This window comes from Manis pentadactyla, chromosome 7 (assembly GCF_030020395.1).
Source record: "Manis pentadactyla isolate mManPen7 chromosome 7, mManPen7.hap1, whole genome shotgun sequence".
Classification (NCBI taxonomy): domain Eukaryota; kingdom Metazoa; phylum Chordata; class Mammalia; order Pholidota; family Manidae; genus Manis; species Manis pentadactyla.
Window position 1 is genome coordinate 15,514,154 of NC_080025.1, and position 26,960 is coordinate 15,541,113.

Below are 26,960 nucleotides of genomic sequence, written 5' to 3' on the forward strand. Positions count from 1 at the left end.
ATTTAGTGGTGTGAAATGGTGTGGAACATATTGCTACTGTAGGGAAAAAACCCTTTAAGACTAAAATGTGGGGAAGATTTAAGGAAATAGAATAAACATTTAAAGTAGACTTTTATCCCCTTCAGCAAGTACATAGAACCAAGAAAAAGAATAGCAGTGTGAAGTATTGAGAAAACATAATGATGCCTGATGACAGGCATAAATACTTAAGGTTTTGTGAGGTTTAAGATTAAAATCAAAATCAAAATCAATTAAAAGGATCACTCAATATTGAAGAAATTAAATGTTGAAGATAAAAGGGATTTATAATTTGTAAGGGACTAAAGCAAAAATTAGCATAAAGATAATTCTGGACATAGTTGTGTGTATCATGGTATTTTTTGGTGCAAAAGTTAAAATTTAAAAGGAAGGCAGTGAAGGCTATAGAAGCCTCAATAAGGCATTTCACCCATGTGAGTACTTTGGCATTGGAGTTGATGCTCTGGCTAAAAGTTATTTTTAAATTAGTACATGGTGTTATGTTCAAATGTTCATTTTTACTCAAGAATATCCCAGGAGTCTTACCCAAAGTACTGTCTAAAGTAGGCAAAAGTGGGAGGTTTTCCATGTTTTGAAGGAAAATAACTATTTGTCCTTAGCTCATCTCAAAGTCAGGGCCATAGTCTTGGCTGAGAAACGCTTTTCTTCTTCTGCACGCATACTGCACTGTGTGTCTGCATGAATGAATGGATTGATTTAGCTCTTGCTCCCCAGGGGTTATGACTCAATACAGTAGGTCCTAACTTTCTTTGAAGACGGACATCCACAAATTTTTTTTCACAAGTACTCAGGCCAGGACATTCCTTCTGGAGAATGTTTTCCAGATTTTCCTCTTCCTGTAATGACGGTGTCCTGTATCTCATTCTCTCCTTCCTTACACACTGTCACCGTCCGATATGGGAAAGGTTTGTTTGTTTTTATTAAGTACTATAATGCTGGTGCCACAGATGAATGTTTCTGGGACTGCAAAGTGACTGGGAAGAATGTGATGCTATGTTCACAATTTACCAGGCTTCTCACCAGGGTAGTTCAGGGGGAAAAAGCCTCTTTTTCTTTATCAACATCTCATCTTTCAACTATTACCAGAATTTTTTCTGTTTTCCTTTCTTTCACTTATTTCCTCTCTGCCTTATGTTTCCGCCATCAACTTTGCTTTTTCTCCAGTGAACTAGTCATATATTTTTTCCCTATACTATCAGATTTTTAGAATTTAGTTCAGGATTTATCCAAATCTCTGGTATATAAACTCTGCAGTTCTTTTAGTAACCCCTGCTTTTGATGTTTATCTATTTGTTATGATCATTCACAAGAGAACTAATCACATTTCATAGAAAAAACAAAAGAAGCCTTATTTAGAAGGAAAATGATACAACGGGAAAAAAGCCCAAAACAACATATACCGGTATTAAGGTAGTTGTTGCATACATCCATGTACTAGACTAACGCAAAGGAATACAACTGTACAAATGTAAAATTGTTACTGTTTTGCTCCTATGGCTTCCCTGTAGTATATTTTGTTAGCTCAGAGGGATGCTGGAAATGCACTGAAGGGAGCGTATATCCTCTACACACTGACAGCAGCAGAGGTTAAGTGAGTGCGCAGAGGGGGATGATGCAGGAGTGTGTAAGGATTCACGGAGGGCAATACACAGCTCACCACTGTATCCATGGGAAAGACGGAGCGTAGAAACCCGGATCACATGAAAGCTCTTGAGAGGCTGACAAGAATACCGGAAGGCTTCAGTGTGATGTGGTGAGAGAGTAAGGCTGAAAGAATCCGTGGGCAGTGGACAAGCTGGGTGACTGAGTCACGCAGTGACACAGCAAATGACACAGAGTTGGAAAGGGCTGCTTGGACAGCCAGGATCCCGCCTTCATTTCTTGGTGAAGCCACACCGTACTCAGCATTGCTGTCTGGCTCCTAAAGCCCCTTTGTTAGCTCTGTTCTGATTCTGTTTTTCTGCAGTTCCTTCTTGTGGATTTTCATCTATATCATGCTAAATTTCATACTCACAAACCGCTCAGGGGCGTGATTTCCACCTCTCACTTCTTACAAGAAATTTTTTTGGCATTTCCAGCCCCATGAGAGGCCACCTGACAGCAAGCCCGTTCCTTGTTTAGCCTGGTGGGGACTTGGCAAAGGAGGGGGACTGTTACACGGTATGAGTGTTCAGTGCCACGTACATGGGGAAACAAAATGAGCAGGCGTGCACCGGTGCAGAATGCTCACTGTGTGTATCCAGGTGAGGCCTAGGGTATGTATGTTAGAAAGCTTCCCACGTGATTTATAGGTCCACTCCTGGTAAAGAACTAGACTATCGGAGAGTTACTGTACTAAATGAGAACTACTCCTTGGAAAAAAGTACAAACTTAAGCTCTTCATATAACAAAAATAGTGCTGTCATATGTAATGTTGTTCTATGGAACTCGTAAAAATGTAATTCTTTCCTATCTTTCCCAGTCATTATATGTGAGAGAACAATCTAGATAAAGAATGACACTCCAGTTATGATTAAATGCTCTGATATACAAGGAAAGCTGGAATTTGCTCTTGAGCTTCCTTCATTTTCTGCCCGCCAACTAAATAGGATTTAAGAATCTTACTACATCCTTTACCTTTCATAAACATAGAGATGCAGCCTTTATTTAACACACTGTAAGTGCTAGAAAATCAAATGAAATAACTTTTAAGTGTTTGTGGCATCCTAGATAAAAGACGTAGAAGATTTCCATTTCTCTTAATTTACAGATTACATTGTAGAATACATGTGTGTCCAACCAAGACTCAGATCATACAGAACCGTGATTCTCAATCCCAGGGTAGGGGAAGGAAAGACATAACTTCATGTTTCTTGGGTATGTTTAATCTTGGATTTGATTAGTCTGATCATTTCACATTTTCAAAAGCAAAATTGGCTCGCTATCTGCTAAGAAAGGAATGAAGAAAGTAGAGACTTTATTTTTGTCTAACTAATCTTGCTGCTCTCAGAAGTAATGTTTTAAAAAATTCACTGACATTGCAACCAGGATTTAAGGCAGATGATCCCACAGCTCAGATTTGACTCTCATGTTTTTTTAACTTTCTTTCTTTTTTTTTGTATATTTACTTGTAATGGATGTGGGAAGAAGAGACTGGAAAATGTGGCTCTGCTTATATGAGAAAATACAGAGCCTTGTCCTTCCACTATAACCTCCTGATCAGCTCTCTCCATTATGGGATTAGCTTTGCCTCCAGAGAAAGGTATAAACTGTTGCTGTCTGGGTAGAAACTCCCTTAAAATAATTGTACAGTTCACATGTGGAAGGGATAGAAGGTATGATGAGCTTTTATCTACTATCTCAGCAGAGAGTCTTCAAAATCTCTGAGAAAGGAAATGAAGGGCCTTTACTTCCCCATTAGAGAGCAGGATAGATGAAGCTACTAGAATTATTCCCTAGAGAAGGAGAAAGTGGAATGTTGACTCCTTTAAGAGAAGCTGAGAGAGGAATGTGATCAAGAAGTGAACTTATGCCTAATTCATAAACTGCACATCTGTGACTAACTCATCCACATCACAGACTGCAGAGGGGACCCTGACCCCAAATCCCATGAGCTCCTGCCAGAGCGGGGGCGGGAGGGGCACAGGCCCCACAGGAACACTTCCCGGCTGCCCCAATCAGCTCCACCAGCGACAGAGGCTATGAGGCCATCGCCACTCAAACTGACAACCTGCCTAAATATAGCAGTAATCGGACACCTCCACTCTAGAGCGCTTTAACAGAACTATAGTGCAGTTACACGAATGTGGTCTCATAATGAATTTTCAACATCTTCCCACCTCCGATTATGACAGTTATGTTGGTGAAAATCTTATGAGATATTTATTATGACAACCTGTAGTGACCAGAGGTCATTTTGTCATTTAAGTTTCCCTTCCAAATTGGCTTTTCTTATTTAAAAAAGCTACTGAACAGTAGATTTATGTGAGAGAAAAAAACTGCAAATGAGGTCAAAATCATGATAAATATAACCAAGAGAAGACAAAATTTTGATAAGTTCCACAAAGCTTAAACATTTTGTCATATGTGTATGTACACATATAACACACATCTCTTAAAGGAAACCACTGCTTGGAGGAGGAGCCATACCTTATAGCTCCTTTGTATAGTCTATGCTGAATACGTGCTGCTTAAAAACTTGCTTAACTGAGTTTAGAATCACTTGACAAATTATTAGCTACTTTACATTAATCCTTAAATATATTTTAACCATTGACATTGTCTTTTTCTATTTGTTAAAAATGAGAACATTCATATTAGTATGCTGTTACCTATAAGGATAGCCGTGGTACTTGGAACGAAATATGGAAAGTAGAAAACTGAAGAAGAACACCACCAGGCCTAATCCCACTAGGCAAATGACTAGAAAGAGACAGAAAATGCCGTTAGTGTCTAGACACATGCAACCCAAGTGTTTATATTTTTTAAATACATTTAATTAACTGCAGTATACTTACATTTAATGGTTCATGGCATATATAGGTACAACAAACCAGATACCCCAAAATACAACGTACTCATTATTTTCCACATTCTTCTCAATGAAGATATACTATTTGGAGTATGAAAACAACAAAAGTGACTGTTCTAAATCTTCGGGAGGTTTTCTTCTCTTACAGAGCTCCTACAAGTACTACAATGCCCCACAGGGATCAAATGTGTGATAAACCACAAACAAGATCACTAGCCTCTGCACTATGAAGCACTGGCTGTATTAGCAAAAAATACATTTGCAGTATTAGGATGCTACATGTTATTTGATTCCGGTCAGATGCCATGCAATATTTATAAAGAAATGAGACTTCATATTATTGTTTCACTAAAAGCCTGTTAGTTAGAGATACTTCATCCTAGCGTACTGGGAACAGAAGCCTGGGAGAGGGAGGGGAGGCAGACCCTGGAGAGCCAAAGGGGGAGAAAAACAGCGTCGGAGACTCACTGTTCCTCCTGACAAAGGAACAGAAGGCGGTGGTACCGGGGCGGGTGCTGGGCTGTGGCCTCGGGGTTCAGTGTGACTTTATCCCAGGCAAGTCGTCAATAGGGAAATAACTTTTTTCTTTCTTTTTTTATTATGGTTAGGAAGATTTTACTTGAAAGTAAGCAGGTAATGGAAATTATATATATATATATATATGTGTCTGTGTGTGTGTGTATGATAAAGACATCATATATATATATAATAAAATATCTATTTGCATATGTATTTTTGGATATTAAATAAGATTCATTGCTATTACTAGTAAAATCTAAACATGTTCATAAAATTTAAAGGCTTAAAAATATAAGTCAATTACAGGTATGTTTAGAATAAAAGAAAAAACATTTAAATAAACTGAATTCACTGAAATCTATAAATAAGTAGAAATTACAGTTATCGCTTAGTAAGAAAGAGCTAAGCGTTTCTAAGAATTAAACATTTGCACAGTACTTGTATCCTTTCACTGGTTTCACGGAGTTCTTAAAAAACACAGAAAAATACCTGAAATAATTATGAAAGGAAGGAGAAGACAAGATGAAAGAGATTAAACACACGAAGGCAGAGGAACACAAAGGAAAGTAAACAGTTCTGTATGTTCCTATAATGATGAAATATATTTTTAAAAATTCTGGACTAGGTTTAATTACAATGCTGGAAATCAGCAGAAAAAGGTCTAGAAACTTGGCAGTTTCCATTCAACACTGTACGAACAGTGTCCTCAGTTTTGAGTACAAATTGTTAAGTCAAGAGCGCTTCATCGCATTCACCTGCAGCCTCGTGACATATCATTTCAGACAATGCTCGGGCAGTTGAATTTCAAATGAATATTGGCAGAAAATAAAGTAAAAAACAGGTTGCTGAATATCACAAAATGAAAAACACCTTTTGAAAACAATTGTAGACTATCCAAGATAAGAGGCACTAACCAGATGTCCATATTAACACCTTTGCTCACAATAGTCTTGGTAAACCTACAATTAATTACCTGGTATCCTTACCCTATGCCTTACCACATTTGGTATTTTTATGAAAAACTTCCTTTCCTCTGTATCTCCTTTGTTTTAAAAAAAAAATCCAGAAGCTGAATAACACTCCCCTTGCTACTCTTCAATAACCTGATTTGGTTCCGCAGAATAGGAAGTGAGGATCAAAATATGTGATCAAGTAAAACAATATATTTACTTGATTCTGTGCAGAGGGACAAAATAATGCAACTCAAGTACTTGCATGTAGGGCAAGGAGTGGACCCGAGGGAGGAATCCATAATGGCTGAATCAGCTGCACAGCCCGTGCAAGGCAACATACTTGTCAGAGGAAAATGCTATGACGACACCAAACGTTCTGACCTGGGCAATAATCTTCACAGTAGCTGCATTTTATGAAAAATACAAATCATGCTAGAATCAAAAGGAATAATTTTGACATAGATTTCCTATGTCTCTTTCATTCTCTCTCATACAACATAACGGATGAATAATTTGGCAGTGGTGGGGGCTGGAGTGATACACACACAAACATCTGCCAAGAGGAAGGTTGGAAGTAGTGATTTTAGAAACTCAGTATCACCAATGTTGTGAGATTCAAAAATCACTATGTATTTCTTACCATTACTTACTTTGATACAACGTATGTGATAAATATATAACTACATAGGAATATATCCTCATAAATGTTATTTGTCAATCCCAAGATCACATTATTTAGAGACACACTGTAAAATGATGCTCTAAACAACGCTTAAGTAAACAAAGTAATATTTGTTTCTTCTGTTGTTACTTTACACTGGTGCACAGATAGCATCATCAGAAACAAAGTCAACACTTGACACCTAAATACTGAGAAGTCACAGTGCTTTACTTACATGTATGTCACCCTAGCTAAAATGCCCATGAAGAAAGGAAGCCTGGATTTTTATTTTAAACTTAATAAATATTAGTCTTTCCCAGATACCTGTGCCCCTCATACATAAATTACAGGCTTTAAACAAGGGTTCAGAAATGTAAAGCATATTGAGAAATTTTTTAATTATATGTTTGAGGAGGTATAATCATAGAACCACATAGGGATGTGATATTAATTATAGAAAGGTCCGTCGCAAGAGATATTGAATTTAAGGTCCTTGTCCTTTCCTAACCTATGTTCCTCAGGGCAGATTTTTCCCACATGTTCTTCCCTTTTCCTGCCAAAATATGTTACTTCACAAAAATGTATTTTCTTCTACGCCTTCATGGGAGGAACAGTTCCATCAAAGGATAATACACAGTTAACTTGCTCTGAGAGAAAATACTAGAACTTGGTCGAATTCTCTTTTTAAATGTTGATGCAAAGAGATTCGGAGATGATTGGAATGTATATTTCAGTACAAAAGCTATGTGAAAACGGCTCCATCCGAGCTGTGCCCTTCAGTACACGCCTGATTCTTGAGGCGCAGAGGGCATAATACCATTTGCTGATAGAATCGCTGAAGCCTCTGCCTACAGAATTTTCTGTCTCTCCTAGTGCAGACATCACTACGGAGACCACAGCTTCAGTAAAGGTGGGTCTAGAGCACCCTGGCAAGGGTAAATGACGGCGCTCCTTTATATGCAGTTCCACGGAAAATCACCCAATCTCATTTTGGAAGAAATTAATTTTCAGGTATTTGCACATACACAGCCAATAAATAAAAACCCCCCACAGCCCCCCAAAAAACCCACTGCAACCTCCTCAACCACATTTCTTTACAAGTTTATGTTTACAAAAGACTTTTTATATTTCCCATTTGACTTAAGTGATCTTAAAACTAAAACAAAATTATAAACATAGCAACACAGAGACTTACTCCGTCTTTTCCCGACATCGCCTTTGGACGTTGCCGCTTCATTCAGGAGGACCATCCCCATGGTGATAGCAGCATCTGTGGCGGTTGTCAAGGAAACAGGAGGAATAGATGGGAATGAAATCTGTTAGTTTTTCTGGATCTGACCATAATGTGTTCTGTTCCGGAATGGTTACATTACAAATGCACACAGAGGTAAATGCAATTTATTCTCTTTATAGCAGAACATAAAATTAACATTCTTTGTGTATTTAAATGTGACTTAATTTTTAAGACACAGAACCTGAAACATTATTTATGAGATTTTGAAGGTCTAATTCTAAATGCTCTTTATCCTCTTAAGTTTTAGGACTTTCATAGCACGTATGAATTATATGGACTTCCAAAAGCAGTGTGAGATTGCAAATGATACTAAAGATGTACACTATTTACAGTCACAGTTGTACATTTCATTGAAAATCATAGAATTAGATTTAGAATATATTCACTATAAGCCACCTCTCCACCCTTTTTCACAGTGAGTTTATATGCATAGCTTTTTTTCTTGACTTTCTAGTGGTTGTTTAATAGATTATTTTAAGAAATATTCATTAATGTAAGGTACTATATCACTTGGGAAATTTAATGGTATGAAATTTACAAGCCTTGCAAAAGTAAACAAGCACATCACAATAAAACAGTCTAACAAATTTAGCAGGATCTTCGTCTAGGCAGTTGAATTGTTTGGTATTTTAGGAATGAGAACACAAAATTACTTCTGCACAAAGTTATGTCTGCTTGCTACAGGATGTGCATTGTCAGTTATTCCATGCTGAAAGATGCCATAGATTAAGAAAATGATGGGTGCTTTTCAAAATCTTTCTAAGAACATTCCTTGCCATGTTATTAAAAATATTTTTGACATAGACTAACGTTAAGATTTAGGAACTCATCAACTCTGGAAAAATATTATGTATTCTGCTCAAATGACTAATGGTTTAAAAAATGAAAACTAAAATTATTTTAGCTCAGAAATTCCTCAGAACTTGCCCGATTTTATTGATTTCTTTTATTCATTTCTACCGCTATGTATGTACAACCAGCATCCACAAGTTTCCTGCCCGGGATGCCTCTACGTGTCTTCTGCTCCAAATGGGGAAAGCTCAAGGGATATTGTCTGGCTGTGTTTATACAATTAAGTGGAGAAGGTCAGAGGAGGTTCTGCAGAGTTGTACTATGTTCATAACCATCCAAACTTTTGTTTAATAGAAACTATACAACTTATATTTGAATCTGTTTTCAATATCATATTACCCACTTCTGGGTAATAAATGCCTGACTTCTCCAGTTAGGTCATTATGCTTACACTGACTGTTCTATACAAATGGTTTTCAGTCTATTTCTACTTACAGCAATTCTTTATGGAATCCTTATGCACTCTTTTCTGGAGAAAACAAACAATCTAAATTGGAAGTTTAATGTATACAAAGGAAAAGCCGCTTCCAGCCTATGCAATACTACTCTACTCCCCCGCCAACCCTTGGCCAACACACATGCATATTCCACTGCTGAGCTCTTAGGGATCCACGATAAGCAGTTTGAAAACCACCAAAATTTAGATCATTCCTGAATTCCTTGAGTTTCAGTTGTAGTGATAGCATGAAAAGGATAATGCAAGAGAGTGAAAGGTTCATACTGTAAGTATGATTAACTTCGAGGATCTGTGTATTTAAAAAATATTTTGGACAATCACCTGATATAAATTTCCCTCAGTCCAGAGTCGTCAAGCATTGCTAATAATAAAATGATCAAAACATTAAAAGTAGTCCCAACTGCTTTTTTGTTGCCCTTGCCCAAGGAGACAGATCCAGAAAAATATTGCTAATGCCATGTCTACATCTTCAACAACACTAGTCATTTCTTTTTCTTACAATAGCCATTCTAACAAGTGTGAGGTGGAATCTCATTGTGGTTTTGGTTTGCATTTCCCTGATGATTTTAGAGATGCTGAGCATCTTTTCATGTGCCTGTTGGCCATCTGAATGTCTTATTTAGAAATATGTCTAGTTCCACATTTTTAATTGAATTGTTTCTTTGTTGACACTGCATGAGTTCTTTATATGTTTTGCATATTAGCCCCTTGTGTGATACATAGTTTGCAAATATTTTCTCCCATTCTGTCGGTTGCCTATTCAGTTTTTAAATTGCTTCTTTCAATGAGAGAACCTTTTAAATTTGATGTAGTCAAATTTGGTTGGTTTTTGTTTTTGTGCTTTTGGTGACATATTTTTAAAAAAATCACTGCCAACACCAATGTTGAGGAGTTTCTTCCCTGTTCCTTTTTTCTTCTAGTTTTATATGTGTCTGACCTTCTATTTAAGTCTTTAACCCATTTCTTGTTAATTTTTGTGAGTGGTGTAAGGCAGGGGTCCAATTTCATTTTCCTGCCTATTGTCATCCAGTTTTTTCAACACCATATGTTGAAGAGATTATCCTTTCCCCATTCAGTGTTCTTGGCTCCCTTGTCAAATATTACTTAACCATAAATGCAGAAGTTTAATTTTGGGCTCTTTATTATGTTCCACTGGTCTATTTTTATGCCCTTATTAATGTTTTTATTACTGTAACTCAGTAGTACAGTTGAGACCTGAAACTGTGATTCATCTTTGTTCTTGTCAGGATTGTTTTGGCTTTGGGGGGGCTTGTCTAATTCCATACAAATTTTAGGATTGTTTCTTCTTTTACTGTAAAGAATCCCTTTAGCATTTTGATAGGGATTATGTTGAATCTAAATTTCTTTCAGCAAATTACTATAGTTTTCATTGTACAGATGTTTGACTTCCTTAGTTACATTTAGTTCTAAGAAATTTTTTGTTTTTGATGCTCTTGTGAACGGAATAGTATTTTCTTTACTTATTTTTCAAATGTTTCTTCATTAGTGTAATGAAATGTAACTTATGTCTGTATGTTGACTTTATATCCTGCAACTTTACTGAAATCACTGATAATTCCAAGTTTTTTGATTGAGATTTTATAATTTTCATATATAAGATCGTATCACCTGCCAATAGCAAAAAACTAACTTCTCACTTTCCAATTTCATGTCTTTTATTTCTTTGTCTTGTCTAATTGCTCAAGCTAGGACTTCCAGCACTATACTGAATAAGAGTGGTAACTGGGCATCCTTATCTTCTTGATCTTAGAGGAAAAGCTTTCAGTTTTTCCACATTGAGCATAATGTTAGCTGCAGGTTTCTTGTATATGACCTTTATTATGTTGAGGTATATTCTGACTATACCCAATCAGCTGAGGATTTTTATCATGAAATAATTTTTTATTTTATCAAATCTTATTCTGCCTCTATGAGATCAATATGTGTTTTTTACCTTTCACTTTACTAACATTATATACTACAAGTATTGATTAGTGTATGTTGAACCATCCTTGCATCCCAGGGATAAATCCCAGTTGGACATGGTTTATAATACTTTTTATGTGTTCTTAATTTGGTTTGCTGATACTTGGTTGGCAATTTTTGCATCTAGTTTCATCAGGGATATATTGATCTGTAGTTTTCTTGTGGTGTCCTTACCTGGTTTTGGTATCAGGGTAAGCTGGGTAGTTGAATGACATTGGAAACGTCCCCTATTCCTTAATATTTTTGGAAGAGTTTGCAAAGAATTAGTGCTAATTCTTTCAATGTGTGGTAGAATTCTACACTGAAGCCATTTTCTGTGTTGGGAGTTTTTTGATTACACATACAATATCTTTACTCATTATTGGTTTGTTTATATTTTCTATTTTTTCCTGATTCGGGTAGGTTGTGTGTTGCTAGAAAAGTACCAATTTCTTCTAGGTTATGAAACTTGTTGGTATATAACTGTTGAAAGAAATCTAAGAATTTCTGTAGTATCGGTTGTAATGTCTCATTCATTTTTAATTTTGAGTCTTCTCTCTTCTTTGTAGTTGAGGTAAAGGTTTGTCAATTTTATTTTTTTGGAGAATCAACTTTTAGTTTCACTGATCCTTTCTATTGTTTCTTTGTTCCCTAGTTCATTTATTTATACTGTGTATTTTATTTTTTCTATCCTTCTACTAACTTTGAGCTTCTTTTTCTACCTTCTTGAGGTGTAAAGGTAGGTTGTTTGAGATCCTTGTCATTTCTATATGCATTTATTGCTAGAGTTTCCTTTCAGACAGTTTACTGCATCCCATTAGTTTTGATGTGTTTTATTTCCCTTTTCATTTGTTTTCAAGGCTTTTTTTTTTTTTTTAAGTTCCCTTTTACTTTCTTTTTAACCCATTGGTTGTTTAGAAGTGTTCTTAGGCTCCACATATTTGTAGATTTTTCAGCTTTCCTCTGGTTGTTTTCTAGTTTCATACCATGTGGTCAGAAAACAGAGTTGGTATGATTTAAATCTTAAATTTGCTAAGACTTGTTTTGTGTCCTATCCTGGAGAATTTTCCATGTGTAGCACTTGAGAAGAATGTTTATTATGCTGCGGTTGGATGGAATGTTCTACATATATCTATTAAGTCCATTTGTTCTAAAATATGGATCAATTCCAACACTTCCATGTTGATTCTCTATCTGGATGACCCGTCCATTGCTGATAGTGGGAAACTGAAGTTCCCTAATATTATTGTATTATTTCTCCATTCAGATATTTTAGTATTTACCTAATATATTTTGGGGCTCTGATGTTTTAGGCACATGCATATTTATTATTATTACAACTTCTAGATGTACTGACCCCTTTATCATTATGCAATGACCTCCTTAGTCTCCTGTTACTGTTTCTGGCTTGAAGCCTAGTTTGTCCAATATGTGTAGATCTAACTCTGCTTTCTTTTGGTTTCCACTTGCTTGGAATTTCCTCTTCTACATCATCATTTGAGCATACATTGAGTCTGTAGACCTGAAATGAATCTCTTGCAGGCAACATATAGTTGGTTGCTTTTTGTTTTTTAACCCATTCAGTCATTCTGTGCCATTTGATTGGTGAATTCAGTCCATTTACAATTAGTGTGATTATTAATATGTGAGGACTTTTGGTAATGAGTCACAAGAAAAAAAACTATTTGGTCATTCAGATGACCAGGTACATATTTCCCAGGTACACTTGGTTTTCATCCACAGTTCCTGAAAACACTGCAGTCTTAAAGATAAAGTGGTGCTTTGTCATGTTAATGAGAGACTTTTGGACCCCACCCAAGGGCAGGGGCTGGAGGTTGAATCATCTAGTGGCCAATAATTTAGTCAACCATGACTATGCAATGAAGCCCTCACAAAACCCTCTGAGACAAGCTTATCGCTCTCTGCTCTGTTGGATCCTGTTTCTCAGTCAGGGAGCTTCTATGCTTGGGGAACCAGAACACCTCCATGAGCCACCGAGCCAGGCCCCCAGCTCCACAAGGATAGAAGCCCCCTTATTTGGGACCTTGCCTTCTGTCTCTCTTCATCTGCCTGTTAACTTGTATCCTTTATGGTATCCTTCATTGAACTGGTAAATATTTTGAGTTCTGTGAGCCCCTCTAGCAAATTAATCAAACCCAAGGGGAAGGTTATGGGAACCTCCAGTCTATAGCCAGTAGGTCAGAAGCACAGGTAACTGCCTGGGGCTTGCAACTGGTATCTGGAGTTGGGGATACAGGGCAGTCGTAGGACGGAGCCCTTAACCTGGGGAATCTGGTGCTGTCTCCCAGCAGACGGCATGAGAATTGAGTTCTCGGACACCCTGCTGGTGTTCGAGAATTACTTGGTACTATGTGTGGGAAGACCCCTCCCACATACTTACACACTAGAGTCAGGTGAGGGAACCCAAATAGAGTTATACTACTATTACTGCTGTGTGTGTATAATATTGTTATTGTTATATGTGTATCTGTAGGAAAAGGTGAGACCATTACAACATCCTGCTGCCATTTTGTCTTGCCTCCTGGTTATTTTGTATCTCCATTGTTTCTTTTTCCCTCTTTTGTGTTAACCTTTGTAAATTTGTAGTTTTCTATAGTGAATTGTTCAATCTTCCTTTTTATGTTTCCTATCTGTACTTAAGATTTTTGCTTGTGGTTACCATGAGCCTTACATGAAACATTCCACAGATAAGTTGCTATCAGCAGAGTATCTTATTTTTATTAACCTATAAAGGCTCCACCCTTTTGTTTCTCCCCTTTTATATTTTGACAGCACAAGTTGCCTCTTTTTCTCCTGTGAATTCATTAAGAAATAATAGTAAAGGTTATTTTTAATGCTTTTTCCTTTATACTGTAATTAGGTGGTTAACACAGTATTCTAAATAAGAGTTACACTTTTCTAATTGTGACTCTCTGTCAACTTTTTTTTTTAATTAAGGTATCATTGACACACATTCTTATGAAGGTTTCACATGAGCAACATTGTGGTTTCAACATTCACCTATATTACCAAGTCTCCCACCCCACTGCAATCACTGTCCAGCATAATAAGATGCTATACAGTCATTATTTGTCTTTGTGCTGTACTGCCTTCCCTGTGACCTACCTATATTGTGATTGCTAATCATAATGCCCATTAATCCCCTTCAACTTTTAACAGAGTATTCCTTACTTTTATGTTTTTGTGCATCACTAATTAGCATCTTTTCCTATCATCTTGAAGAATTCCTTTTAGCATTTCTTCCAAGGCAGGTCTTGTGGTGGTGACTTCCTTCAGTTTTTATTTGGGAAAAGTCCTTATTCTTCTTCATATCTGAAAGATAACTTTGCTGGTTAATGTATTCTTGAGTGGCTATTTTTATTTTTCAATATGGTGAATAAATCATTCGATCTTTCTTGGCATGTCGAGTTTCCGCTGAGAAGTAAAGTGATCGTCTAGTGAAAGTTCCTTCATAGATTTTATTTTTCCTGGCTACTTTGAAAAATTCTTTATCATTGGTATTTGTCATCTGTATTATAAGGCATCTGGGAAAAGTTCTTTTTGCAATTGAGCTAATAAGGTGTTTTCTTAGCTTGGTAGACTTGTATATCTAGTTCCTTCCACAGGTTTGGGGAGTCCTCAGATATTATTTCTTTAAATAGACTATCTCTGCCCTTCTTCCTCTCTTCTCCTCTGATGCACTATTGTATTTCCTTATCTGATAGAATCTGATAGCTCTTGCAGGGTTCCTTCTCTTTTTAAACACCTCGGTTTTCTCTTCTCTTCCAACTGAGCCATTTCTGAATTCCTATCCTCCGAATTGCTTACTCTTTCTTCCATGTGATATGTCCTCTTTTGTTTGGTTATGGATGTCCAGTTAGTTGTAAACCAAAGAGACAGAAAAAAAGAACGACCCATTCTGCCACAACACTGACATAATTCTATTGTTTTTAAAATTGTTTTGTCATATAGAAGGTTTTTATTTTAATATGGTAATATTGCTCATCTTTTGCTATATGATTTTCAGTAATGGTTTCCTATGAAATTAATTCCTATCCCTGTCTTAAAAACATTCTTTTTCCTAATATTTTAGATTAAGCCAGGCCCCGTGATGCTTTGCTCAGAACACTCCCATTGCTTTCTCTCTCACACTAGGTAAACTCTAAAGACCTCAAAATAGCCTCAAGGCCGGCCATTATTTGCACCCTGTCCCGTTGCACATACTTCTGTACGCTTGTCTGCTCTTACTCTGGTCATAGGTGTTCTCCCAGCACGAGAACCCCTCTGCCTTGGCATCTCCGCACTTGCTGTTTCCCTGCTTGAAATGCTCTCCTCGCAGACATCCACACAGTTCGCTCCATCACTTCCTTGAGGTGTTTGTCCTAATGACATCAGAGAAGTCGCCTCTGACCTCTCTACTTCCTTTTTCCTGCTTTGTTTTTCTCTATACACTGGTTTTGAAAGAAATTTCAGATTTCATTTTTTTAAATTTACTTACTGTCTTTCTGGCCACTACACTGTTAGCCCTTAAAGAGCAGAAACTTTGTTTGGTTCAGTTCGTTACCATTACCAAGTACACTTAGACACAGGTATTATCCTGAGTTTAAAAAGAAGGAAACTAAAGCCCAAACTGGTGTGAATTACTTCTGCAAAGCCACAAAGCTAGTGAGTGAAAGTTACAGGCGTGTGTGTGTGTGTGTGTGTGTGTGTGTGTGGATGGAGGATGATGTCACAGGCTTATATGAAAATGGTACAGAGAAGAATAAAGTTACAAAACAGCTAGTTCTATTTTAACACTGTGTCTGTATACAGTGTCTACAAAGAATTTTATGTCAAATGAAAATAAACTGTATATAACCAATATAATCTCATCTCTTCAAAACAAATAGTAAAGAAGAGAAATATAGGGAATGAAAGATAAAGAGTAATAGCAACTGTCCTGGGGGTAATTAGGTTGAGAGTATTTGTTTCATCAGCCACACCCTAAAGAGCAGTAGTTCGCAAACTTGTTCTGTAAAATGCTGAAAGTAAATATTTTTGGCTGGCTGAGCTCTATGATCTATTGCTACTACTCTGCTGTTGCAGTGCAAAGTAATCATAGACAATTATACATGAATAAGTGTGTCTATGTTCCAATAAAACTTTACTTACAAAAAAGTAGGCTGGATTTGGCCCACACTAGTTTCAGTTTGCCAACTCCTGCTGCAGAGGATCTGAGGCAGTGCCAAAGTACTATGAACTGTTAAAGCTGAGAGGAAGTTAGTTTTTTTCTTAACTTGAAAATAGAGAAATGCAAGAACTTAGCAAACCCTTATGCCTATAGCCCCAAAGAAGGGATTTTAAAACAAAGGGACTACTATTTATAGGTTGTTTAAAACCCCTAGGTAAAATATTTTATTAGAAAGCAAATAGTGCCAGAGAACAAGCTTATCTCATTATGAGAATGTTTCTTGTGAAAGTGGTATTTCTAGGCTTTACCAAGAAAAGAGCTATGAACCTACTTTAAACTTGATGGCTATAATTATGATATATGAATAAACTAAAATAGCTTTAAACTAACCAAAACTCCATCTCTTTTAACTTTTAAAGCTTTTGAGTGTTGAGAATTACTTAGCTTAAGTTCCAATGTATCAATGAAAAAAGCCCACATAATGCTTAACATTTTGGGAAAAAAATCAAATTTGTAACATAAAAATTCTTTAGAGCATTCATTTTTAGAAAGAGGAAGAAGCTAGATGATCATGTGTCAGATTTAATGTGCAGCATTTTGTTCACTGGATGGGAGGCTGACTAATGAAAGACCTACGAATCTGGGTGATTCTAACTTTAACTCTGAAATAGCAGATGTGTTTCTGTCACTAAACTGATGGTGTAGCCATTTGTCTGCGCCTTATTGAAGAGTTCCAACATTAAAAGAGGATTAAGAGATGCAAATATGTAGTGGATAAACTATAAAGTTTCTGAGACTTTCCTATTGTTCTGAGATTATTAATGCTTATGTCTACACACACACGATCTAGTATATGTATTACTTTGCACACTTGTATCGATTAAAAGCATAGTAATACACTTCATACTGTACACACTCTATGGGTTTTCTGCTGATCCTGTCAATCATTTTTCTGCTTAAAAAGTATTTCATGTCAAAATATTGACATGCTCCCACATGAAAACAGAAACTGCTATTTGTGTAAATTATATACAATACCCAGAGGCACTGAGCATCTGAGCAGCCTACTGAACTAGTAACAAATACATTTGCATTACATTATAATCCATTCTCAATTGCACATGATGTTAGTTTACTTTTGTATCTAGGAAGAAAATCAAGATTGTCGATTTAAAGACAAATGAGAACAGATGTTGAAAAAAATGTTAGCACATTATAGGAGACTTAGAGGATCTAACTAAAATTATCTTCAACTTGCATCCATCATTAATTTTCTTCTATAATACATTTCTTCTTGGATGTAACATGAAAATACAAGAAATGTGTTCTCTATCAGATTGAAAATAAATGCAAAGTAAAATCATACTCTTTCATAATAAGTGGGAAAGAACTGTTTTCTTATAGGAAAAGTGTGATCTTTATAAGAATATGTATTTAAAATATTTAAAATTATTGTTATTGCTAGTATAACCTTTGCCTTTTATATCAGCACTTTCACTTGCAACTGATGTTTATCTCACATCATCTTCTTCAGACCCCAGAACTTCAAGGACATGGAGAATTAAAGGACAGGTCAGAGTTTAGAGTGGACAGTAAAGCCAATCCTAGAACTTGTGTGTCCTGTACCAATAGCACACATAGACCGTATGTTGGTGATTTCAGATAAGGTTCAAATTTCCTAGCAATGTATTTGAGAAGATTTTCATTATCCAGCTAAAGTAACCACTCATCAATCTCCTCTTCACAATTTGTGTGTATTCTCCCTCTTTTTATGTGTTTACATCTGTTGCACCTTCTTCTGGAATATTCTCCCTTGCTCATTCTCTGTCTGGGAAAGTCCTTTCCTATGTATCAAAACCAGGTGAAAAGACAGTTCAAGTTCTCTAGGCATCAAATTGCTCCATCCTGTCTTGCTGCTTCCAAGCACTGGTTATAGCATTTGTCACACTGGATTACAATTATTTTCTTTCAGTCAACCTTCTGTTTTCTAGCAGTAGACAGCAAATACTTTATAGTTACATTAGGTGTTGAAACATATAACAGAATGAGAAATAAAATGAAAAAAAGAATTGTTACTGGGAAAAATATAAAGGATCATATGAGTTATTCATAGACAGTTACCATATTCCACAGTAAAAGGCCATAATATTTCTTACTCCTTTTAGCTGTCTCTCATAGACTGCTAGGATTGTGCCCCTCTAAGGTACTGACAAAGCAAACACAACTAATAGGGAGAAAAATCTTATTAATAAATATGAGTCTGTAACCTATGACATCAAACCATCCATCTGTTCTTAGGTTTTCATCAAGAACATTCTGTGTACAACAACTGCATCTAATGATCTGGCTTACTAAATTAGGAGGAGAAAACCAAAAGGCAGAAATGTTCTCTACAGATAAACAAAAAAGTAACCATCTGGAATATACATTTTTTTTTTTGCACAAAGGGAAAAAAAATACACAAGCAAATTAAAAAAAAAATTACATAAGTTTAAAAAAATGAGAAGACTCTGCTAAGAGAAAGTAAAATCAGAAATTATTATATAATGACTACTTTTCAACTTTACTGATAATTTTAATGAGCCCACTACTTTAAAAGAAATTTTTTTTTGACAGTTGCCTATAAAATAAAAATCATAGGAGAAATAAAGCAATAAATAATTCTGGTAGCATAAAAGGAACAAGAAACTTTTCTTTTGTGTATTACTGTTAAAAATCTATATGGACGACTTCATACTGCTTGTCAAATTCCTCTGCATCCTAAATCTTGGTTTGATAACAGTGAGCCGTGAAATGAGACCTCAGGGAACTCCTGCCATACACGATGGTCTCCTCACAGCTCTTTACTCTTTTGCTAGATACTTGTGATGTGTTTAACAGACTAACTGCTCTGAATAAAGTAGACTGCTAAAATGATATATCATGGACTGAAAGAGGAGGAAAAAAAGCCCCTACAATATACCAATAAGTTAGAACTAAAAAGTTACCTGCAAAAAATTCTTTGTTTTCTTACCACTGTGCTTTTAATACAAATATATTTTGCTTTATAAATGCATTTACATAATGAAAAGATAAATTAAGAGTAAATATGGCCTTGTCCTTCTTTTTTAATAAGGAGGTGGGGATGATCCTATATATATTCTTGCACAGACTATTTCATTTTGTCAGCTAGACCCCTATAACGTGCAGCAAGTATTAATCTCTTACCATATTAAAGATGGAAAACAAAAACCTGGTAGTTACTGATCAAGATCACAAAACTTGAGAATGTTTACTCAAATATAGATATTGCCAATTACAAAATAAGAGACAAACTAGAGCAAACATATTCATCATTGTAACTTCTTAATTTTGAAGCCCTAAATCACATGAGCAACTAAACAAATGCAATGAAGGAATGGGCTATAGATATTCACAAATCCACATATGCCCCCCAAGTAAGTGCAGAGTCGAGAGTGGAAGGGATAAGAATGACGAGAACTGTACAGAAGGGAAGATGGTCAGTGCTGCGCAGTGAGTTCCAGAAGGACAGTGTTTGGTTCTGCAATATAGATGGGGTCTTACACTGCTTTTTCAAGCTTTATTTCCAATTTCAAACCTTTAAGAGGTGTCTTTATTATCTTGTGAATTACACATGCTTGGGTGGGTTCAGTGAGTCTTTCTCTAGAAAAATTAAGACATTTACTGTGTTCCTAATGTAACTTTTAGAATTCCAATTCCAATTTAAAACAAACAAACATAGTCCTGTTTTTGTTTTTCTGACTGAATGTTAAAGAATCAACCCATAAGTATTTGTACATGCTATCTGGGACCAACAGTCTTGAGCAAGAAACATGGGAATATAGGAAGGAAGAAAACCAACTCAACAGCCTTTAGTGGGTGCTGTCTCATCTATGCCACACAGGAATGCCACGTGGTTAGTTTGCTAATCCTGAGCTTACAAGTGAGGCAGTTGTGAGCTCGTTGAGAACTGGAAGTGCTTTAAGCACGTTCCACGTTTTTCCCCCACTGTCGTTACTGGAAGGCTCAGTTTGTACCAGCACCTGATGTATTGTCCAGAACACAGTGTGCAAAGTACTCAAGATTACTTGAATAAACTGAAGGTGGTAAATACATATCTGCTGGAGGATTAAAGAATGTACTGTTTATAATAAGGTAATGAAATACAGGAACTAATGGTATTAAAAAGGTAAGTCTTTTCCATCCAGATTAAAAATGAAAACTTAAAGGCGGCATGACTGGTGACATTTACTCATGAACTCCTATGTTACAGAACATAGTAAAATACTACATATAAAACTTAACAGACAATGAAAAAGTGAATTCTAATCCTAGTTCTTCCTCTAACCTAAGGCAAGTCTATTAAATTTTGTGGATTTTAATTTTTCTACCTATAAAATGAAGTTTTGGCCTTAGATGAATTCTAAGATCCCTTAAATACTGGAAAACTTGGTCCACATTGCTTCATTTGAATATGAATCTCAGTTATCAGGGAAGTAATAAAATTTTACAAAAGATACTATCGGTGCACTTTAAATCCTGCTAATAGCTCAATATGTTTGTTCGATGCTAAATTTAACCTTTGAACATTTTCACAACGCTATGGAAACATCAGTGATCCCCAAAATGCATTCTGCCCAAAAAGTAACTTTATTCTAAGAATATTGAATGTCTTTTCAATTAGATTCTTGATCCTTACCTCTTTCCTGTCCAGCTACAGTCGTCTTTAACCTTGTATCTCCTAACCATAAACTGCATGGGATTATCTGACACAGAACACTTAGCCCTGTAGGTTCTAAAAAGAGATGTTTAACTACCCAAAATCTCTCTTCTGACTTCCAATAAGGGACCAATACTAAGACATTCTTTTATCTGGTTTTCATATTCTATACTTTTATATTTATACATAATATATGTATATATAATTATATATATATAGTTTATACATAATATAGGACATTTTTTTCTCCCCATTAACATCATGTAGGGGAAAATCATACAAGGTCACAAAAAACTCAAACCAGAGATAATCAATGTGAAGCAAAAGCTAATACTTTGAAATTGAATAGTCAGTAAAAGAGAAATTATAGTCCATTAATGATTGAGAATAAAAACCAAATTATATTGTAATAGGAAATAATTAGCATAGGAATTTAAAAATTAATCATATAGTAAAGTTTAAGTTTAATGTTTTTTAAAGGCTTGTTATTTACTGTCAGGAAAAGCATCAATAGCATGCAGCTTTGGTTTGTCCTTTTCAATCCATCATATTTGAAAGGATACTTAGTACCAGAATAATGTGTGACTCTGCCACGAATTGTGCCTGGCTGCTTCCATGAATGTAGCTCTATAAAACAAGACAAAGAGGCAAAAATTACAATCTGGGGAATGGAGAGTTTGGGGTAGGTTTTTTTGTTGTAGCTGTTTGTTTTGTGCTGTGTAGTCTTGTGCCATTAAGACAAACATTGGAAATACCACTAATTAGGGTCCTATTTATAGTTCTTTTGAATAGTTATCAGTTAACTGGAGTAAGAAATGAAAGTCTTGGCTGATGATACTCTGCAAACTGTAGAAAATAACAATATCAAGAGTAAACAATGTAACTTAAGAGATTTCCCACAAACACATACACATAGTGTAATGATTCTTCACAATTACTGCAAGATGTAAGATGCAAATTAGTGCAACTAAGCTTGCTGATTCTTCACCATTTAAAATAAATCCAAAATGACCTATCAATTAAATGTTAAATCATTTTTCCATATTATCAAAGTTTTTAAAATAAGGAGATAGCTTATAAATACATTCATTTCATTAAGGCATTAAATAGACTTTTTTCAAAATACAGTTATTAAAACTATTTTTACCCAACTGAGGAAATGTATAGTTTTCTATATGTAATAAGAACTATATTAGTTGATACCAGTCAGTTTTAGAAAATCTGAACCAAATCTCCATCTAGGATATTTTGCTTCTAAGAAATGATTCCCACAGTATTTCTGTTGTTAATTTCTTTTATGGAAATTAGTTGCTATACAGTTGCTTTAAATAGAAGTTCTTTTCCAGGTTTCTGTTTATAAAAAATGTTTTGGGGAAAAAAGGCCACCTACAATATAAATCAGTGTCCTCAATCGGTGGTCTTCATATCACATATGAAGCGTAACTGTATCATTTGAAAGGACCACTTTGGTCCTCTCAAAATTTTCCTCTATTTTTTAAAATAGAATGGATAAAAACACATGTGCTTTAATGGAAAGAGCATTTATCTCGAGTCAGAAAATCACTTCTTGGACTTAAACACTGGACATGTCACCAAATCTCAAAAGTTCACTATCCCTCATCTATAAAATTAGTAACTGAATCAGATGATTCCTATGATCTTTTTGAAGTATATTAAATCTTCTGTGCTTTGTCATAAACTGTCTTGGTATTTTCATATCAAGGCTCTTCTTTATATTCTGATCAAACTGTCTTGGTTTCCATCTCTAATTTCTCAGTAATTCATAGCATAGCTGCCAACCGTGTGTCTGCATGTGTTTTTTAAGCATAGCTTCAAGCAAACTGGCGAAAAGTTAGTCATTTGTGGTTCACTCCCATTACAGGAACATTGTGAGGAATCCTATCCACATGTTGTCTCCTGACTCTTTCATTTAAATGTCCCTATGTGGGTACAAGTTTATAGCTTATAATGTAGCTGCTAGCTAATCATTTAAGGTTTTAAGCATTATTAATAAATGGCAATAGTGAAATTATGAGAAACACAGGTAGCAAAACAAAAACAAATACAAACTGTGCTTGACATCAATTATGATTAGAAACTAAGACCCTCAGAATTAAGAAACAAACGTTTTGTTCATGTATGACAGGAAGATTAATAACAAATACAACGATACCAAGTGTTAATAATAATTCCTACCGTTTATCGAGCACTCATTTTAGTTAGACACTTTCAAAGTTTTATATGCAATATCCTATGTAATACTAATAGTCTTACAGGGTAGGCATTTTTATTACAGCCATTTCATAGGTAAGGTAACTGAGGCTTAAGGGAGGTGAAGAAAGTCACCCAACTTTTCACTTCTAATTATGCAAACACGGATTTGAAATTAGATCAGCTTTATTTCAGATCCTGAGCTCTTACTCATTATACTACCTTGTTATTTGTGGGGTGTTTGACTGGATGCATCATAGGTGTTATCCCATTGTATCTTCCAAACAACCACTATCAGGTCATATTTCAAATGAGGGAACCAAGATTTAGAGAAATTAACTAACTTAAGGTTGTATAACTAGTAACTGGTAGAATTTTGGACTGAAACCTGGGTCTGATGACCTTCAAGGTCCATGCCTTTTCCATCTCATTATAATAACTTATCAAAAGACAGGGAGATAATCTAGCGAAGCATTTTGTAAGAGCTGTATCTGGCAATCACATAATTAAATATAATTAGAATCACAATTTAAAGAAGCAAGAACTTTAGATTTTTCAAGGTGAGTAGTTTCAGAACTTTTCTGTCTAAGCAGTAGAACCTTCTCTGGTCACCGTCGGCAGTGGACTCCCACATTTCAGATCCTGTGGTCGTCTCTTGGTCTAGATCTGACTGATCTGAAGAATGTGCTACATATGGTCACTCTCCTTGTTTGTAGTATTTTTTTCACTTGACCTCTAGGATTTCACTCTTGATTCTCTTCACTGGCTCTACTTCCTCCTCAGGCCCCTAGGATATTCCCACCATAATCCTAACTAAATTCTGCAATATCTCAGAGCTCTGTATACTTGAGCCCAATTCTCTATTCTCAGTCTTCCCAGGTGTTCTCATATAATCTCAGGACTTTACTATTTCTATACTGATGATTCCCACATATATATCTCCAACCCACTCTTCAGACTTGAATATTGGTTTGATATATATATATCCACTTGGCAAGGTTAACAGTCTTTATGAATAGACTCTACATGGAAGTCTAAAACTTTAAATGGTCAAAACCAAACTTTCGATATGCCTCCCTTTCTATCCTAGAAAGATCAACTTAATTTTTTCAAGTTGTTTAGGCCAAAACCTTGGAATCATCTGTGTCCCTTCTTCTGTCCTCCCTCCCTCCCTCCCTTCACCCATCTCCAGTCATTCTGAAAACACTGTTGGCTCCACTTTCAAAGTCCACTGTGAACTCAAGCACTTTCTACTGCTTCCAGGAAGCATTAGCCAAGGAGCCTTAGGATAAGGTCCAAGACTTACTGTCTGGTCCAAGCCGGCATCATCTCTTGCCTGCATTATTGCAATGGCCTCCTTTGTTCTCCCTGCCTCTGTCCTACAGTTTGTCAGTCACATTCATCCTGTTTAAACTAATCAGATTCCATCATTACTTCACTCGGAGTCCTTCAGTTCTTCCTCCAAGGGTGAGAGAAATATATCATGCTATCTGTTCTCTGCTTCCAGCTGCAGCACCAAGGAATCCACAGACCTCCATCAGGGAAAAGCACAGCAGGTCACAAGCCCACACTGGGTCCCTGGAGACTCATTATCCACTGTAACTCATCTGTAAAACCCGTGGCTTAGTTCCCATATACATGGGGCAGTATGAAGTGAAGGCTGGGGGACAGTCCTGCTTCTGCTAGCTGCCAGCTCTGTTATCCTGAACAAATTACTTAACTTCAGTGATCTTTTGTCTTTCATAGGATTAGGAAAAGTCTTCAAAATATGGTCCTAAAAATCCAGTAAGATAATGCCATGTTAAAAAATTAGTACAGCACTTGGCTTTTTCTATAGTAAATAATAAAGAATAATTAAGGATTATATCATTTTAAACTCTATTCCAGTTTGTATATTCTAAATATTAGATGGGCATGCTTCAATACCTATCAGAAATTGATTTTGTTTTCACAGGTGAATTTAGTGTGTTGAAATTATGTTTTAAAAAGATGATATTCAGGAACCTGTACTCACATTTGACTTTTTTTGTCCATCTTTCAAATTCAGTTTAAGACCATATACTCCAAAAGACTTCAGGGTTGAATGAGTTGGAATTCATCGACAAATTTTTATTGAGTAATTATTTTGTACCAGGCACTGATTTAGGCAATGGGGACCCAGCATAACAAAACAGAAAATAAATTAAAAAACAAAAAACAAAAAAACACAGTGCTCTCACAGCTTACACATTCAAACTATGAGAACACATTTTGTGTACCAAAGTGCAACAGAGAGATGATTGGCACATACTGGAAGCTGTAAGAGCAAACACAAGAACAATAGACAAATGGGCATTTCAGGGCCCTGAGCATCGGTATTAGAGAGGTATCTTTCATTTATGGGGCCACCTAAGGCAGTGACTTAAACACTGAACTAAGGCCCATGATTTTAAGCTGGTCTTAAAAATCTGCATTGAACTGATGATGTAGTTTGAAAATCCTTTGAGAGAAGAAATATTTAATTCCTTTGCAGCTTTAGAATGATGTTCATAAAAGAAATATTAACTAATGGTCATTTTAGCCTAAATTATATATTTAGCTTGTATTTGTAAGCACAATGCATTTGAAGATCAGATGATCAATCAGGAAGAAAACCTGCATCATCTTTGATATTGGATATATACATATTTTTCCCACAGACACAAATATTCTGACAAACCATTAGTATAAATGCTCTTCACTGTCCAGCCTACTGAATATTTCATAGAGCACATGAACAAAAATAAAATGAAAAGACTGGTTCATAAAAATTACTTTATCATAAAGTTTATTAGCATGACTTACTGAAAGGCTAATTTTTTTAGAAGAAAAATTAGATGAGTTGAAGTTTGCATAGCATAATATAAATATATACAAATATCTTCATTTCAAGTAACATACTTCAAAATAAAAATTAGTAATACTTCTCACATAAAAGTATCAGAAAAGGAAATGGAAATAAGGTAAATAAAATATATGTCAGTAAATGAAAGAAACCTCATTCCATTTAACTTTTTCCTAAACTCCTGGCAAGATGATATCAGTTACTATGCTCTGTTTTGTCATTACTACTTTAAAATTGGTAGTAAGTAAGCATTAAGAGGTCCTTTGATACACTTAACGTTCTGAAAATAAAAATGACCAGTGTCAGTAAACAGGCTGTGGTCTGAGAAGGCAGCTACTGTAACAGAAAGCACTGAACTTGGAACCAGGAGTCTTGGTTTCTAGTGCTGATAATATCCATTCAGTTTAAGAAACTAGTTGTTAATCTTCGTTGGTTCAATTATTTGGGTCTTAGTTTCCTAATCTGTAAAATAAAGACACTGAAATAGATTGTATCAATAAAACTGGGTGGTAAAATAGTTTATAAAATGGATTTCAATCAAAATGCTTGAGTTTGTAACACAAAATTACTCTAAATCTAAATCTGCCCCACTATATAATGGAAAAAGCAAAATGTGAGAAATGAATTAGATACTGATGTAAAATATTTAACATCAGGTGTAAAACCGCGTCAACAGTCAATAAATGTTATCCTCTCATTATTACAATTAAGATTCAGATGAACTGAGATTTTACTCCATCTTAGTC

The 26,960-nt window shown here is 35.6% G+C and overlaps 1 protein-coding gene across 6 annotated transcripts in view; it reads right to left on the bottom strand.

The window, feature by feature from the left end:
* The window catches only part of TUSC3 (tumor suppressor candidate 3), a 193,907-nt gene that overhangs the window by 9,052 nt on the left and 157,895 nt on the right, over window positions 1-26,960 (bottom strand). For 3 of the 6 annotated variants that reach the window (XM_036894311.2, XM_036894312.2, XM_036894313.2), the window contains exons 7-9: window positions 21,704-21,767; window positions 7,878-7,952; window positions 4,350-4,440 (exon numbers count right to left, since the gene is read on the bottom strand). In XM_036894311.2, coding sequence (XP_036750206.1) covers window positions 4,350-4,440; window positions 7,878-7,952; window positions 21,704-21,767 — 230 coding nt within the window. The remainder of the gene's footprint in view (window positions 1-4,349; window positions 4,441-7,877; window positions 7,953-21,703; window positions 21,768-26,960) is intronic. The other 3 variants (XR_008998701.1, XM_057505147.1, XM_057505148.1) reach the window with 3 other exon arrangements.